Source organism: Rhea americana, unplaced genomic scaffold (genome assembly GCF_003343005.1).
Source record: "Rhea americana isolate MKP2758 unplaced genomic scaffold, rheAme1 scaffold_119, whole genome shotgun sequence".
NCBI lineage: Eukaryota > Metazoa > Chordata > Aves > Rheiformes > Rheidae > Rhea > Rhea americana.
Window position 1 is genome coordinate 2,765,468 of NW_028185250.1, and position 18,534 is coordinate 2,784,001.

The following is an 18,534-nucleotide window of genomic DNA, read 5'->3' on the forward strand; positions in this document are numbered from 1 at the left end:
TTTTTTCTTCTTTTTTCTTCTTTTTTCTTCTTTTTTCTTCTTTTCTCTTTTAAATACACTGGAATTATCCCATGACTCTTAGGCTGAAAACTACTTGGTTCTTATAGTTGCAGGGTTGAATAATATATTTGAAATAATTTACCCTTGATCTGTTTTCTTCACTTGTTTTTCAGGTTTGTAATGAGATTTATTGAGTTGGATGGCCTGAGCTGTTTGCTGAATTTCCTGAAGAGCATGGACTATGAGACCTCAGAGAGCCGTATACACACATCCGTTATAGGGTGTATCAAGGCACTGATGAACAACTCCCAAGGACGGGCTCATGTCTTGGCTCATCCAGAGAGTATCAACATCATCTCCCAGAGCTTACGAACTGAGAACATCAAGACCAAGATTGCTGTGCTGGAGATCCTTGGAGCCGTCTGCTTGGTACCAGATGGACACAAGAAAGTCTTGCAAGCAATGCTTCACTACCAAGTCTATGCTGCAGAAAGGACAAGATTCCAGGTATAGGCAGCATACTTTGCCAAAAATATTCAGCATGATGCATCTCTTCAGAGAGTGATTTTTATAATGCATTTATTGCAATATTGCTAGGCAATAAAAAGGCATTTTTTTCATTTAGAATTAGAATGGACCACTTCCTCAGATTATCAAGAGCTGATCACTTGTGATTAATGCTAATTTAAAATCTCGTGTTTTCTCTTTGTATCTAGAAGCTAGAATGGGATTTTCCACTATATTCTCATCAGCAGCTTGAGTTTAAACAGTTTTTCTAATAATTTTGAAGCAATAGAGGTTCATCCAGAGACTCCCCCCTCATTCATCTTCACCTCATCATCTTCTAACAGAGAGACAGTGGGGTGTTTTAATTGCGGGTGAAACAAATGTGGTCATAGACTCCCTTACCTTTCAGTGGAAAGTTCTCTTATACTCTAGATCTTGTCAGTTAAGACAGTGTTATAAATTTTCTATCTCTTGTCTTTCAAGTGTGCAGCTCTGTTGTCCAACACCTGTGTCTCAAAATGGTCTTGCAGCTCATTCAGAAGGAAAAAAGCATCTACTGTAACTCCAGCATGCGAGGCCTTTTCAAGAGAGGGATGAGCTGATGATGCTTATCCTATGCCTTTACTGTGAATGTCAGATGTAATAGGCAGTGCAGTTCAGTCAAGCTAATAAAAGCCTTTTTTCTTTGTCCTARTCCTGGGATGTAATCTTTGTAATCCAAACTTTGCAAATATCTCAAGAGATCCTTTAGGTTTCAGATCCAGCTCTTCTGGGAGATGTTTCCTATGTCCTGAGCAAATAGCAGCATCACTCAGAATATGGATACATCTGAACAGTTCAGAGCTTGTAGCCTTAGATTGACTCTAACTGGCCACACCTAATCACTGTTATGTTGAAAATGATCTCCCACAACTGAGAAGCTGAATGAACAGCGAAACTAGAATTATTCTTGGGCTATGAAGAATAATAACAAAATGAACAGAACAGCAGGAATGGGATAAACATACTTTGAAAGTACAGAGAAGGAATGAATTCCTCTGCTTCTATGGTTCTTTATTGCAGGGTGATTCTAATGGGAAAAAGAAAGAAAGAAAATGTGGAAACTGTAAAGGCTCTGCTTAGTGTTTCTCTAGATCTAGCTCCATAAGACAATGGCCTAACTAGAGTGGCAGCACCCAAGAGGAGAATAATTTCAGATCCTCAGTTTTTGAAGCCAAATTCGGTTCTTCTGAAGTAGAAAAGGGTAGAACTTTCTGGAAACTGTCCTGAGCTCTATTTTACTGGAAAGTTTGATAAAATAATTTGCAGGTAAAGCTAGCCTCTGACAGCACCAGAACAATTGGTGGTCTTCCTTTTAGTTGCCTTCTGGACAACAGTGGTGGATAATGGTCTTCATTGCTCTCATCTCTCTTTCCTTATCTGTGAATGCTGATRCTTCATTTAAATTCTGTGGGTTTGGATTTCTTTTTCCTCTTGCAGATTGCAAATCTTATTCTCCCCACATCATCTACGATGACCAGCAGTATGGCCTTTGAGGAGTAGGGAGGTAAACATAAAAGCACTGTTCAGGAACTATTTTTCGCYTAAGACAAATTGTTTTCTTTCCCCCTGCCCTTCTTGTGGAGGAATATCATGGCAGTGAAGAAAGTTTCGGTTGAGGGGGCTGTCCTCTTTGTAAGAACAAGGAAGCAAGATTCAAAATTATTTACTGGCAACCACCTAAACATAAGATCTAAAACTTCAGCTCCTGCATAACTTCCTGACAATTTTGAATTGGAACAGATTATTTGCTATTTGCATATGCTGAGATGTACTGTAGAAATCATATGTTTAGTGGGGTACCATAACACGCTACATGTTTTAGTTGCATGTCATAAATTACAGCTGCTCAGTGTAAGTGCAACTCTTGCAGTCTTTAACAGCTAGCCTAGCTTAGTCAGAGGCACCAGCTGAATTAGTAGAGAAAGAAAGTTAGGATTTTAGATAAAGCTCTTACTTTGCTTGCAGTGGCTCTGTGCTGGTATAACTCCTCTGATTTGAATAGGAAACATGAAGTTTTATACTAGTTTATCTAAAATCTAAATTACAGCAAGATTTCTGAGTGATATTAACAGTTTTAACAGTTGTCCCAATTGTATTAACTAATTGTACTAGGTCATACCAACTGAAGATCAGCTTACACTATTTCTGATTGTGCTAAATGTTTTAGAAAGGATGTGCTTCTTTTTATTTTGTGTTCTTTTTTAAATGTGAGTTAATGGAGAGTATAGACAGAATTTTTTTGAATACGAAGGATTATCTCCTTTAACTTAGTGAAATTTCACTTTTTGTTCTGAATAAAAACCTGATGCAAAATGTTGCTATTTTCTAATTTGTCAGAACTCCACCTACAGTCATTTTGACCTCAGTTATCAGTCCAATCCTTAACTTCAGAGTCCCTTTATAACTATGGAAGTTCCTCTAGAACTTGCTCTTCTTTGCTGAGTCTGCAGACTTCACTCAAACAAATGTCTTAGAGTATTAGAATCTCACCCTGTGTCTGCACTGTTCAGTTTATTCACAGGCGTATCATCTCTCTCTTGGTACTTGTAGCTTTTATACGGCTTCCCTTTCAAGGTTCCACACTTTGTGTACAAGTCTGTTCTGTTTACTTGTATGACCATTCCCATGTTCTCATGTTTGTCTTAGCTTCTTGCATGAGCTGATCTCTTTACCTGCTTTTATCTTCGACCCTTCTTTCATGCTGCTGTTCTGCCTGGAGTAACTTAATGTCCAATAGAGAGTCTGTAGTTCCTCTCTTAAGATATTCCTGAAAACTAGTCTCTTCAGAGAAGTACTTCATCTTTACTCAAATACCACAATAATACAAAGACATGCCTTAAATCTCCTTCCCAAGGCAATTTGGAAAAGCTTTACCTTTGCTTCATCCAATTTCTGTTAGAAATGTGCTGCTTTGCCTACAAATTCTAATCTGCTCCTTAAAGAAGCAAGACAAAATAAAAATTCAGAAAATCAACTCGTGTGACAGAATTAATAAAATGAGGTGTCTCTTCAGTGTCCTTGCTTGTATTCTGTTCTATCTGATGTATACATACTTGCTGCTAGAGTTACTTCACTTGCTTACTGTGTGGCCATGGGAGAGTCGCTTCATCTTGAGTTTCTCAGGTGCCTTTCTTGTGAAAGTGGAGATCTTTAAAGTGCTCTAAAAGTCAGGAATGAAGAGCCTCTTATTTCCCCAGTTGGGGACCCCAGTGGTAAGGAAGAATTTTCCTTTCAGTATTGATTGAAGCTAGGTGTTAGAGACTGAAGGGAGCTGGTTTCACTTGCTGGCCAAAATACTAGCTGTGCTACTTTGGGCAGAGCTCTCTGATTTTCCTCTGTAACACACAAAAAAAAGTTTTGAAGATTGAGAGAAGGAATAAAGGAAGTTTGATATTGTCATTTGAAAAGGTGCAGATTAATAGTATTCCTTCAAGAGCCACGTTGCTTGGTTTGTATTAAACACCATCAGTGCATRATATGTAGAGACAGATCTGATCAATTTGGAATTGTAAGAGAGGAGTTTAAAAGAAACAAAAATTAAAATCCTGTATTCCTACTTGATTTGCTTTTCCCTCTCAACATTCCTCCAAAGCCTTTTGAGATTTGTTGCATATTGAATGAAACCTTACTGGATGTCAGTGATGAGGGAAAATAGGATTAAGTGAGGAAAGTTTTGCTTAAATAGTAGGAAAAACCTTTATAACCATAAGATCAATTAGGCCACAAAGCTTGCTGCCAAGAGGTGTGGTGAAATCTCTTTCACAGGAAATGTTCAAGTGAAGACTTGAACCTCAGCCATTTGTAAAGCATTAGTGATACTGGAATTTGGCCACAGCGTGTAGGTGCAGACTGATCTTTAGGAATTGTGTGACCTTATAGTGTTTATTTCTAGAGCTGAACAACTGCATGAAGATGCACTACTMTTCCATTAGCTTAGTGCAACCAAGGGTTTTTTGTTGCTCTTATCCTGAATTTTGCTTGGTCCCTCTGCACTTTGCTTGTACTACAGCCTTCTGAAATAGGGAATAGAAAACTAGACAACATCCTTAAACCTGTCTGGATGCTGTGCCTGGAATGATGTTGCATAGATTCCAGTATATTCTCAAAAATATTTGAGAATATGTKATAGAAAGGAGGCCTGTGAAGAAAAAAGAAGCCAGTCATTGACTAAAAGCAGAAMAACAATTTAGACTTGTTTTTGATGCTTCAGTAGTAATAACTAATGAAGTCATTCCAAGAAGACACAAGTACATGGGATTTCAGTGTCAAATATAAAAGTAATACAAAGAAATTGTCTCACTTGTTTCACTTTTGCTTATTTATCAAGTTGAGCAGTTTATTTTCCCTGGTGAATTTGAAGAGAGTCTGCTCCTTTAATAGAGAGACTTCTTAAATCAAGTATTGTATTGTCACTTTTGGAGACAGGATGTTAGACTGGATGGACCGTCAGTCTTCCTAAGCAGGGCATTTACTGTGTCTTTATGTAAGACTGATTCCTACTTCTAGCAAAATAGGTGAAGGGTAAGTGTTTGGCTGTAACGTGGCTACTGGGAATTCATGGATTTTATCAAAGTTCAAATATGAGGACTAGAGGGATTCACAGGTGCTAGCTGGGCAATTTAGAAGATACAGTAAAAAGTTTATGAAATCAAGCTGGTAGCAGGGGTGAAGGTAAACATACTATGCTCAAGTATAAGAACAATTGTCAGCAGCAGTGTATGATGGCTCAGAAGTCTTTTGCATAAACAAGCAAAGGATCACATGAAGCAAGGAGGATATTCTCTCTGCTTCTAGAGATGTACTGCCTGCATGGTGATGTCCATTTTCTACAGGAAACAGGATAGACCTATGAAACTGATGACTGGCGTGGGAAAGATTTAGCTATGAATGAATGCTTTCATTAGCCAAGGACAGAAGGCTGACTAAAGGAAAATGAACTTCCTTACTCAGCATCATAGCTTCAGAATGTTATTTAGGTGGATCTACTGGGTTGAACACTAACAAGCTATTTTTGTCTTCATTCTCCCTTTATGGCCAAGACTTCTTTGGAAAAGTAAAAAGAATTCTGACATTTCTAGTTCATCAGCAATACATGTATCTGAGTGTGAGACACATACAATTGAACTGGCAGAACCCAAGTGAAATTTGTTACTCTTCCAGTGAGAAAAATTGTCCTTAGACTTATGAACTGATCAGAGAAGATTCACAATCATCAGCACAAAGCTTGGAGTAGAGAGTTGCTTCCGTGGCTAATCAGTTTTTACATATAAACTCTTTTGTAAATGTTTAGGCAGAATTGGTTTTCCCTGGACTATATAAAGCACATGCTACTGACATTAATTGTCTAATCTTTTTCTTTTTTCTCTGTAGCAACTCTATATGTATCATTCTGTGTAGTGTTTGTGTGTGCAAGCACACACACACGCACGCACGCACGCACACAGAGGATATGCCTTGAATATATTTCTGGGGAATATGTAGAGATTAGACGAACGGCTTGTCTGTGCTAAATACTCCCTGCTGCTTGTTTAGTAGGGTGAAATAACATGGAGTTTGTACTTAACTGCGCTTCCACTTTAGTTTTGTAATTCAGCTTTTTAGCTCTAAGAAGTTTGGAGCTGAATGGACAGGGGATATTCCTGTTAATTGTGCGTCCTTAAAAGGAGCTTGCCAAGATTAGAGAGTTGTTTTACCTGAAATGGTTACAAGCAAAGGAACGAGGAGAAACTGTACATCCTCTAAGGCCCAAGTACAAGCTCTGTTCCTCAGACAACAGCACAGGATTCTCTCCTCACTGTATATAGAAGTGCAGTCTATCCTGCTGACGTTAAAAAAATTATGAAAATTACTAAATTACTTGAATGTCACAAGTAGAAAGGGTACATGGATCTGATTATGTTTTTTTGCATGTATAAACTCCCTGTCATATTCTCTGTACAGAGTTAAATGAGTGGGAGGGGCTTCATTTTGCTGTTTTCTTACGTTGAGATTTCAAAGGGCATTTCCTTTTTCTCAAATAATAGCTTACTTTTTTTTTTTTTTTTAAAGTACTTTTTTCATTAGGATCATATAGGCATTTTATTCCTATTACTATTCTTCATTTTTTTTTATTGTAGCATGCCCCAAATTGTCAAGACTTTTGCTTGAAAAAAGTTACTTCTTTGAGCGACTATACAGCAAACTGTTTGCAGATTCTGTGAACAGCATGCAAAATGGTGCAAGGAATTAGATATCCTTTAACCCAGCCTGTTGTTCTATTTCAGACATTGTTGAATGAGCTAGACCGAAGCATGGGGCGTTATCGAGATGAAGTAAATCTCAAAACAGCCATCATGTCTTTTATCAATGCTGTTCTGAATGCTGGTGCTGGTGAGGTGAGTTGTTGCCCTGGAAATTCCATTTAAAATGTTGTTCTTTAAGTAATTTACTTGAGAAGTGGCTAGCAGATTAAGTCACAAATCTTGTGTTATTGAGTGGATGTGGTTTGTAGAAAAAGGATGAATTGTCAGTAGGGATCCCTATTATTTAATTTGCAGCTTCTTCCAATATAACATAGGCTATTGTATTAAGAAGCCCTTCCATATTATTCTGTTCTACTTGCTCTCTTTCATATGTATGAATATGCCTTATAATTCAGTACATTTTTCCTTTTTTACTCTCATTAAGCCTGTGCCACTCTGCTAGTAGATTTTGTCAAAAAACAACTCAGAAACATGTCAAAAATATTATTGTTGGTAGTGTGGAAAGAGAGGGTGACAAAGTCCCACTCCAGATTGAAGACAGTAAATCAAAAGCATGACCAGATCCCTAAACATAAGATTTGGAGTGCAGTAGTTGTAGGAAGGGAAAGAAGAAATGGTTTGCTTTGTTTTTTAATAGCTGCAAAGCATTTTCCTCTTGATTTCAGTCTTTTAAAACACATTTTGATTTACATTCAGAAATGTTTTGAAATGTTTTGACTCAAAGAAAACAAAACATTTTGATTTTAAAATGTCAAAGTGGGACATTTCAGAAACTTCACTTTGCTTGTTTTTATTCATTAATAACACTTCCTTTTGAGTCTGGACAATAGTTTAAACTGATTTAATTCACTGAAAATGTTAATTCTGTTTTTTTTTTTTTTTTTTTTTGTTAAAGCACAAAAGGCAACAAGCTTATAACAGCTCTGTCTGGCAGCATCATCTGCAGCAACTCTGTAAAGCCCTACTGAATAGGTGTCAATTTTGCCAGAGTATATAATAATTTTATGCCAAGTATGCATAAAAACAAGGGGGAAGTCTTCAATACTGTTCATTTGTAATCACTTGGAAGATCTCTAATTGACTAGCAGGATAAGCACTAATGACATTTGGTCTTTGTAGAACAACGTGGATGCATGGAACTCATTCTAGGCACATGAGGATTGTATTTTTAAAGCAAACAGAGGCAAAGGCCTTAATTTTTAGTGACTTTAGCTTGGGAAGATAGGATTATTTAGAGTCATTCAGAATAAATGATCATGGAATGTGAGTCATCCTGTGAATTGAGTGTCAGGATAGAGGATATTAAAAAGGGAAGAATTGAGGTTTTAAGCAAATCCTTTTAATTACATTGAAAGTTTTTAATGGCATTAAAATACCCYTTTGGAACTTGTTAAAGTTTTTTTCCACACTCCCTAAGGACAATTTGGAGTTCCGATTACACCTACGATATGAGTTTCTGATGCTGGGAATTCAACCTGTCATTGACAAGCTAAGAGGACATGAGAATGCCACATTGGACAGGTAAGACACACTTTCTGAGAACAGTCATTGATGAGCAGAAAGTTCTGGGGAACATTTGAATTTCAGGTTTAAGCATAGTGCTCCCTCTCTCCCTAAAAGTGACTTCCTTTAAAAACAAAAAGGAGATTTATCCTTCAAACTAAGATCAGMAGATAAAGTAGGAATCATACATACTAAATTGGTAGTGGCTTTTACAAGGAGTTTCTGAATTATTTTTGTTCAGTCCTAGGAATGACTACCAAAGTGAAAAAGAAATGTTCTAATTTTTTGTCTCTTGTAGCAAAACTGGAAAATAAGCCTGATCTGGTAGGAGGAAGGGAAGCCGCTATTTTACTGACTTCATTGAGCCTGAGTGCATGTATTCAAAGTGCAGGTTCTGAGTTTCCAAGACTTTTTTTCTTTTCTTTTTTCTTTTTTTTTTTAGCATCAATCTTTTTTGTGATCTAGCTCCTACCACAACCTCTCAAACAGTGGCACTGGCACAACTATAAGAGAAGAGGGACCTGTGGCGGACAAAGGGGTAGAAATGAATACACAAGAGAGAAAAATGAGGAACACCCTCAAACAGCATTGCTGCTGCGCAAAATGTAAMACTAAATGGCAAATCGAATTACTGTGTTAAAAGTTATTCACAGAATAAATGCTTTCCACTGCAGCATGTCTGTACTAGGGACCCAGGTTAATCTCACTAGCATTTCCATATTTTGCCACATTAACTGAAGCTGATGATGAGCTTAAATTAAACCTCTCACAAAGATACAAGACAAAATTAGCTTGGAACAAATGACCTTAGCTTCTGGAGGTGTATCAGTCAAATAGTTCAACAAGCTGACGACTCAACAGGGAGCCTAGGAAAAACAATTGTTTAACAAAATGAAGCCTTTTAAGGTGTAGGAATGCCTGCCTGTTCCTATGCCTGCAGTGAGAGTAACTTCTGTAACTGCACTAAGCTCTGTGGAGAGGGATTGACATGCTGTTGTGCTGCTACCCCTGACTACTATATCTCCATCTTTTTCTGTAGAGCAGAGTTGATCTGCAGGAACTTGCTGGATAGAAATGTTGTTTTTGCTAAAGTGTATGTTGAAAAAGTAAGGATCAGACCTACACCTGCAGCTTTCAAGGCATCAGCCTTTGGGATTTTTTTCAAATATCCAGTGCAAGAGCAGTTTTAAGATGACAAATTTTGCACAAACACCTGGTTAGCATCAGCTGCCTGTCATAAATAGATACTTTACATCTCTGAACAAGTGGAGGCATATACCTATATAGTAATGACACAGGAAAAGACTCTGTGCAGGTGTGTATTTCTGCTGCTTGCCACAGAGTTGCAGTTGAGAGTGTTGCTTTTGATCTACACCATTTTAGCCAAGAAGAGAACCTAGTCCATGGGCCATCCCTTTTCCTTTGCCCAGTAATGAGGAGCATTTAGGAGAAGCTTAGGGGCACTTGTAGATCTCACAAATCATAATGATAAGGATGATATGGAGGTCTGAGAGGATTCCAGATGCCTGAGTTACATAGACTATATGCCAGGTCAAGGCAGAGGAATGTGCCATGCCTTCTGTTACACCATCTGTTATGCTCTGGTCTCCATGCAAGGGAAGTCCAGATGCCATGGTCTCTCTCACCAGATGCCCCAGATTCCACTAGAGGCAAGTGGYTGTGCTCATTAGTAGGCAAACATAAAGACACCTATGAACCCTGTTGTTTAACTAAATGCATCTCTGTTCTACATTGTGAAAGAAACAAATTGTTAATAGTTTAACATATCTGGTTAACAAGTGTGGCATGAACTTTTTAGAAATCTATTACCGCTGCATACATTGCATCCCTTTTTTATTTTATATTCATTTTTAGCAGCCATTACCTCAACACAGTGCCTTAGCATGGGGATTAAAGAGCRCTTGTACCTCAGCCAGCCATTCCTTTTGGCCTATCATTGACCCCCATGAGTTGCCTTACAGACATATTCCAACATTTCATGTAAAACAGACATGCCAATTTCCAGGTCCTTTAGCTGGAAATGAGGTGTTATTTCTTCTGCAGTGGCAGGTTTACTTAAAGTTTGAATTATGCTGTGAACATTGGCGGTTTTGTTTTACTTTGTTTTTCCATTTTCTTTTAGGCACTTAGATTTCTTTGAGATGGTCAGAAATGAAGATGATCTGGAGCTTGCCAAGCGATTTGACCTGGTAAGTTTTCTCGGGAGTGCCTAAACTTGACAAAGTTGAACAATCTGCTTTGGATCTCTTGTGCAACTTCCGCATGTGTTCACTGAAAGCAGTGATTRGCTTTGGCTGCTGAGAGTGGTTGGTACTCTTGTTTTCACTGTTTCTCATTTAGCAAGTAGGGATCTGTGATGTGTGAACAATGAAAACAGTGATTACAGACTTCTGCCAAGTATTTTTGACAAAGACTTATTTCTTTTGCTTGGCTGAAAGTTCAGGAGCAAAGGAGGTTCTCAACGTTGCTCTCATGTTCTCAGACCTGATGATCCAGATGCATTCTAGATTTATACATCCTCTTTACAGGACTGTAGATAAAACTTGGACTGTTTTCTAATACTTTACCCAATAGATCCTAGGAAACGCTCCTAAATGTTATCACCTCAGAGGTTGTGGAGAGGATCAGTACTTTGAAAAGGGTGGAGTTTGGAGACGAGCGTACAGCAAGGACAGTTTCTACAATTTCTACAACCTCTAGCGACAGGAAGGGACTGTAGGGCACAGGAAAATTGTAGTTTTCCTCTTTGTCCATGACTGACCTCAGCCACACACCAATACAGAACATCTAGCTCTTCTCTGCTTACCTTCTGCTATTTGTTCCACCACTTCTTAGGACCCAAATGTTTTGTTTGCTCCAGAAAGCTCTTGATGGCTTTGCATGCCTCCCACCTTTTCTTCCCTTTGAGGATCTTCTCCTTCTTGGAGTGGAGATGGCAGTGCTCATCTCGAAGTCCCATGTGGCTTTTCCTCACTGGAGCTTATACCTGGATATTGCAAGAAAGTCTGAAACAGTCCAATTGCTAGAATTTTGCTTACCTCTGTTGATCAGACCTTTCACAGTTAGCCAGGTTTTCACTGTGCCTGGTTTTGTCTCACTTGTTCTTTCACTGCCTTCCCTCACTTCAGATCCACATTGATACAAAAAGCGCCTCTCAGATGTTTGAGCTGATCAAGAAGAGATTGAAGCATACAGATGCCTATCCCTATTTGTTATCCATCCTCCAGCACTGCTTACAAATGCCTTGTGAGTACATCACTGTTTTTCAGAGCAAGGGATGATGAAGAAATGGGAAGCTTTGGTGTATAGGTAATGGGTGACAGTTACCAGGATACACATTTTCTTTGTCTTCCATTCAGATTTTGACAGTRGCTTGAGAGACTTGGTGTCTGCCACTGATCCTAGCCAGCCAATTTTATTGCAATATATAAAGCAGCAGCTTGACTTCTCCGCATTTGCAAATAAAATTAAGTAGCTGGAGGCATTCCAATTAGTCACTGAGAGAGCTTTTAATGGGTTTAAATTAGAAGTCATAAAAAAAGAAAGAGCTCTTGTGCTTTAGATCAGAGAATTCCCAGAAATTGGCACCATTTTGCATGTTAACAAAATGGAGTGAGGAATCTTTTTTGAGAAACAATACAGTAATGAAAGCTATTCTGTCACTGGGAAAATTCTACAAGAAGTCTTTGGTCTCATGGCAATGCATCAGTGGAAAGCTCCTAGACACAAAATGAAAAATAACACCGGCATTTATTTTCAACAGAGGTAGTAGGAATCAACTTGGTAAGTATCAGATGAAATAATTCATGCTTCCAGAGTGTAGCAGCCAAACAAAGGCACAGCGAGATCACCACAGAACTGTCTGTCTTAATCCTGTTAGGCATCAGGGGCTGACTTTGGTTACTTTCAACCATGCTTGAGCAGTCAAACTGAGGAACTGAGAAGGGGGCATGAGGGAGATATATACTGTAGTCTGCTTTTTCAGGAGGTAATGTGGTATGTAATCGGGCACTTGTAAGAGTCAGGTACTGCCATGCACAAATTTAAGCAGTTGCTTGTCTAATTGATCTCCTTGATACTGTTATTTAAGACAATACTTAGGCTTTGAGCTTTGGCTATTGGCCTGGAATGTATGGTGGCAGAAGGGTCAAATCCTGCTAGGACAGAATTATACTGAAGTAATTTTATTGAAATTGAAGGTCTAGATTATAAAACTCAGGGAGCTAAAGTGAACTGTACGTTTTTGTGGCTCCTCTGTTTGCTATCTATGGGATCAGCCCCTTTTGTTCCGTTTCTGTCCTTTCTCTCCAAACTTTTTCGTCATGTTTTTATGATTTTTCTTGCCAGATTAGTTTTTTTGACCCTCAGGTAACTGAGTATGCAGACAGCAAATCTGAGTCTTTTTGCAGTGCTTGGTCACAATGTTACCTAGGTACCAAAAATAAATACCAAGCCCCAGAAAATACCAGGTAGCAGGCAGCACAATGAAATCACTGCAGTAGCCGATTTAAATGGAAGTTAAAGCTGATCTACCAAAAGAGTCACACAGCCTGAATGTGCAAATTAGACACAGATTTACATATGCCTGAATTGTGCTTTTTTGATATGCTGGATATTTGTAAATAAACTGCTAGCACAATGGTTAGGTCCTCTGTTCTATGATTTACTGCTTACAAGATTTACTTATGGGAAACAGAAAGGAAGGAATGCCAGCCTGCTGGCAGTTCTGTGCACTTTAACATGAAAATGGAAGATTTCATGAGTTGATCTTTTTCCATACAGATAAGAGGAATGGAGGAAACTTTCAGCAATGGCAGCTGTTGGACAGAATACTCCAACAGATTGTTCTTCAGGATGAGCAAGGGGATGATCCAGATATAGCTCCATTGGAAAATTTCAATGTCAAAAATATTATTAAAATGTAAGCTGCATTATTGTTTATTTCTATTATATAGGTGTTAAAATATAATAAATATGCAGATATTTAGCAAACAAAATATCGTGGCTGAGGAATTTCCTGTTTTAATTACAGCTCCTTATTGTTTGTTAGTCTTCTGAAAGTTTTGTTCAAAATTACATCTTAACCACTCTGGATTTTTCCTTGCCTTTGCCTTTTAAATTCTGTTTAGATATTAAGCTGGTTGAGGAGCAGTGAAAATACCCCTATAAAATAACCAGGCTTCCCTGTGTGCCTTTCTTCTGTCAAAATGTTGATGAAAAATTTCAGTGATACTTTCCAAAAATTTAGTCATCTCTACTTTGATCTCATTCTTCCCTAATGAGCACATACTTCAGAAAGATTTTAAATAGTGGATAGCAGCCCCGATGTAAGGGACACAAGCTTTTACCTCTCTATAAAATGTCTACATGTTGTCACCCACAGACTTGGCAGAGAGTGCCAAATTTTTTCCCCTCAGATACATCATTTGAGAAGTCTAGCTGCATGAGCTGGCTCTCATCTCAACACCCCTGTTGTCAGTCCTTTTTTAGCCAAACTTTTGGATGCTGCATTCCATCTATCTGCCTCTGCAGGTAATTCATGGCCCATTACCCTCCTGAATTRTCCACTGAAAAGAGCATTCTCACAGAACATAAACCTCATATAAAACCAAATTCTCTTGTATTAAAAGTCTTRCAATCCCTCCTGGTACAGGCATGAGCCAAAAATCAGAACTGATTTCTCATCATGGAAAAATATATTGGTGTTGATCTTTCTCTCTGTCTTGATATCAAGATCTTCCTGATCTTCCATTTCTACTTTCATAGCTACTCCTCGTTTTGCATGTCTAATCAATCCCCAGTGTGCCCTGCATATTTTCTGTCAGTAATAGGAAATAGCTGTCCCAGTATGAGATATGAGCGTTGCCTGGTAAATGATATATTACCCAGTAGATAACCATCCTCTCTCCTTGTAAGAAAGAAAAATAGAACTACTAAAGTAGAAAAAAGGATGGCAATCCAGCCTTCTAACAAGGAGAGGATAATTTGTAACCTGTAACAGCAATGGTGATTTTAGCTATGACTTCCGTCTTTTAAAATAGGTAGACTTGGTACTTTGAGGATGTTACTTGACTACAGGAAAGTGTCAGGATTTTTCCCCATGCATTTATTTAACCCTTATTAGGGCTTTGAGCACAAGACATCGTCTTTGTAATATTAGCTGTTGGCTACAATAGGGATCAGGATCTGGAACCAGACTGACCACTGGTATGATTCTGTGTAAACCTGTGAAAATCCATCAGGATGCCTTTTGTGGATCACTGTACATGGTGACCACTTGCCCTCTGGGCTGGATAGCTCAAATCAGGTTAAAATGATCTGGTTTCATCTTTTAGGCTGGTGAATGAAAATGAAGTCAAGCAGTGGAGGGACCAGGCAGAGAARTTCCGGAAAGGTGAGTATGTCCACTGTGTTTGAAGAAGTGAGAGAGGAAGATCCTGATTCAGTCACAGAAGACAGGCAGTAGAGCTGGGCAGAACTCACTGTYCAGTGCTTACTTTCATGGACTAACCCTGTTTTCTTTCTTCCAGTGCATTTTCTTGCTTCTCATGCTGATCAGTCTATTTATTTAGTTCATAGGACTGAGCTTCCCTCAATCCTCCCTTGAAGTGATTTCACAGTCCAAGTGAACCTTAGGCACCGTTGTCTYAACGTCTTGATCACTGAAAATCACTGTCAAGAAAGGATCCATTTTCATTTCCTCACTCTCATTATATGCCCCCAGTTGAACCAACAGATTTATATCAATTTTATTCCAGTGTAAGTTATATCTCTTGGGGAGTGTTTGTGAGCTTTGTTTCATCAACCTCATTGCCTTGTACCTCCTAGACCATGCTGAGCTGATGAGCAGGCTAGAGAAGAAGGAACGAGAATGTGAGACAAAGACCCAGGAGAAAGATGAAATGATGAAGACACTAAACAAAATGAAGGACAAGCTGCAGAAGGAATCCTTGGAGCTGCGCCAGACCCGGGACCAGATGAACGACCTGGTAGCTCAGCTTAATGAGTTTTCGGTATGAAACTGGGCTTACTCCTATCCTTGTTTAAAACTTGCTAGCTAGCAAATGATGAAGAAAAACACGAGTGAAAAATCTTTCTATGGCGAGTATAGGAGAAAGCCTCACCAGACAGCCAAAAATTAGACTTTCAGTAGAGACTATATTACCTGAGCAAGTGGTATAGAGTGGATAATGCAGGAATGGGCTATCCCTTTCCTTTTCTTCAGCCCTTGCTTTATGATATTTGAGAATTGCTAAGGTATATATATCACCTTCTAGCTATAGTTTTTACTGCAGAATGGGTGTGATAGGTGGTTCTGATTGTTATTGTAGTAGAATAGAGAGAATTCTCACAGATATGGAAGTAAATTTTAGTGGAGAGACAGGACCTGTGTCATGCCTCAAGAGGGTCTGCACTGCAGAAGTGACATTTGCAGCTGCTCTCACCTGCCTGGTGCTGCTTCTGTCCTTGTGGTGTGCCTGAGCCTTGAATTTCCAGGACACAGCTCTTAGTAGCTAGACAATGCAAAAAGCAGTAAGCAGTATTCATTCTCTCCTCCCTTCTCCCACTTTGTGTTACTGGGGCTTTAATCACAGGTATTCGATATTTCAAACCCTAAGGTTCAAAACCCAGGAGTTCAAAAGTTTACAAGATTGAACTTTTCTTTTTTTTCAGACATAAGGAGAAAATAATACATTTTGGCTTCTTTTACTAGCTTTCTGTTTTTCTGAGCCATTTATGGTTCCATTTTCAAGCTCTTCTCCACAACTTCAAGGGCTTGAAACTTTCTCTTAAATGAAAGCTGAGATTCCTCCCTTTATTGCATGGCTTTGAGTGCAGGAGGTTTTAAAGAAAACACTAAATATTTTGAGACTTGTAATAAAATCACATCAGCTGGCAACATGGAGTTATTGTACCTTTTAAACTGTTTGCTTTCTTCTCCTATGTGCTTTTTATTTTCCAGCAAGGTGGCAGCATTTCTTTCYCACCCCTCCCACCCCCTCCTCCTGGTGGCCCATTAGCTTTGTCCTCTTCTCTGATGTCAGAGAATTTGCCCCCGCTGCCACCCCCTCTGCCTTTCTCCAGCTGTCCCCCTCCTCCTGCTCCACCACCTCCTCCAGGAGGACCTCCTCCCCCACCAGGGGCACCACCTTTCTTCAGTATGGGGATGTCATCCCCTCCAACAACCACCACCTTCAGCAGCAGTGGCACCAACCTGAAGAAGAAATCCATCCCGCAGCCTTCACATCCACTGAAATCGTTCAACTGGGCTAAGCTGAGTGAGGTAAGAAGTTGTAGCCAGTGTTGACTGATATTGTGAAGCACAAGGTGACAGAAGCCAGTGATTTACTGGCTTTTAGTGGTCAGTAGGAGTCAGTAACTGTTTTGAGGCAGTTTTTCCAATTCTCTAGCAGTGCAGCACATCGCCTGTGTTGACCAAGGTGCAGTGATTGTGACCAAGTGATTGACCTGCAATAGGTCTGGGTATACTATTTGTTCAGCACAACAGCAGTGGGACTAAATGCTGTAAGCCAAAGGCAGACATTGCCAGGGCTGGTGTGCAACAGCTGCCTTCATTTGTACATCAAGAAAAAGGAAGGCTGGAGCCAATGTGGGCAGAACACAGTGAGAAACAGCTCCCAAAACAGTCTCCTCCATCCTGACAGGAGCAGTTGTTGAGGAGGGGGATGGTGACCTGTTTCTCCTCACCATTCGTTTGTGACCATAAGGGAAGCTGCCCTCTTGCAAAGTTACTGTTCTACCTCTTGCGAATAAAATTCCAAATTGTCAATAAAAATGGAGAATTTGGATTCCTCCTTTGCACACATTTTCTGTTACCTCAGTTGCCTCTCCTGCCCCTCCACTTCTCTCTTTCTTTTCCCTTTTTTTTCCTTTTTTTTCCCCTCCGCTTCTCTTTTGGTCTTAATTTTTTTTAAACTGATTTAGAAAGAAAAAAAGTGTCTGTGTTGAGTTTGGATGACTGCCTAGAAACCCAGGTTCTCTTTTAGACTGAAACTCACCCAGGGCCCAACTCAGGCATTTGGAATGAGTGTCCAGGGACCTCTGGAATGCCACAAGAATTCTCTCTCCCCCTCTCTCCTTTTCTTTAAAATAAAGTGAAGTGAAATATCTGCTGCACTGTCTGTGCTTGTCTGTCAAGAGCACGTGGGGGGTGTGGGAGAGAATGTAAGAACAGGGATTTATTTTCTTTTTCAGAACATGGGACTTAGTGCTCTGAAGAAAAGAAATAATAACTAATATATACATATATATATGAATGTATATGAAAAAGAGAGTCACAGGTGTTTCTATTTAGTGTACAGTAACTGTAGGCTTATCCTGCCCTCTGGTTAGGAGTGAAGGCAGCTGTGCTAATAAAATTGAAGGCGTGGGTGGTGAAGTGGGTAAAAGATGCTGCTTTGAGGAAGGCAAAATAGTTGGAAAAGGGGTAGAAGAGGATGGGATTTTCCTTCGGAAGCATTTGTCAGTGACAATGTTTTGACCTAGTAAGGTCTTTGCAAAACTGCAAAGGTTGTGGTGCATACACTACAACAGCAGCTTACCCAGTTCTTTGAGGTGCACTTTGTTATGAGATTATTTAATTTCTTCGGCTGATGGAGGAGGCAATGTGTTTTGCCATCTTCATCAGTATTCYCTGCTTCATTCCTGGGCACATTCTCTCTGTATACATGAGTTTGAATTCTCTGAATGCAGAGTCATGGGTAGATCAAATGGCCRTATCTTACACTTTGTATACATTGCAGCATTTTTGCGATGTTTATCCTGAAGCAGTCAATGTAGCCATACATGAATTAATAATGATTCACAATGAGCATACCAGCTGGGAAGGAGTGCGTATGTGTGGAGCAGTTGTTATACCTCTAGTTTACAAGCATGGGACACGGAGGCCTAGAAGTATATTTTAGTAGTGTTGCATTGTTTTGGCAGTGCTTAGCTACCAAATTACATGAATACAAGTTTTTCCCTCAAAGATTTTTTTAGCAGAGTGTTCAAGAGCATATCTGCATTATGCAACATAGTGAGGTGCAGCGATGCAGCTCCCGGCCACAACTAGGTCGAATAGTCCTTTTATTTGTCTCTTAGGTATGTCTGCATATTGTTTGGCCCATCCTTCTTAAAGCAGTTAGTGCTAGGTCTCTGTTCTAAGCTTTGTTAAATAAGTGCAAAGATGATGTAAGAACTGAGCTAATCCAAATGA

The 18,534-nt window shown here is 39.3% G+C and overlaps 1 protein-coding gene across 6 annotated transcripts in view; it reads left to right on the forward strand.

Annotated features, from left to right (window-relative positions):
* The window catches only part of DAAM2 (dishevelled associated activator of morphogenesis 2), a 212,589-nt gene that overhangs the window by 144,132 nt on the left and 49,923 nt on the right, over positions 1-18,534 (forward strand). For all 6 annotated transcript variants that reach the window (XM_085320666.1, XM_085320657.1, XM_085320692.1 and 3 more), the window contains 9 exons: positions 174-507; positions 6,813-6,923; positions 8,209-8,312; positions 10,438-10,504; positions 11,444-11,561; positions 13,098-13,236; positions 14,651-14,709; positions 15,144-15,328; positions 16,279-16,599. In XM_085320666.1, the coding sequence (XP_085176792.1) occupies positions 174-507; positions 6,813-6,923; positions 8,209-8,312; positions 10,438-10,504; positions 11,444-11,561; positions 13,098-13,236; positions 14,651-14,709; positions 15,144-15,328; positions 16,279-16,599 (1,438 nt within the window). The remainder of the gene's footprint in view (positions 1-173; positions 508-6,812; positions 6,924-8,208; positions 8,313-10,437; positions 10,505-11,443; positions 11,562-13,097; positions 13,237-14,650; positions 14,710-15,143; positions 15,329-16,278; positions 16,600-18,534) is intronic.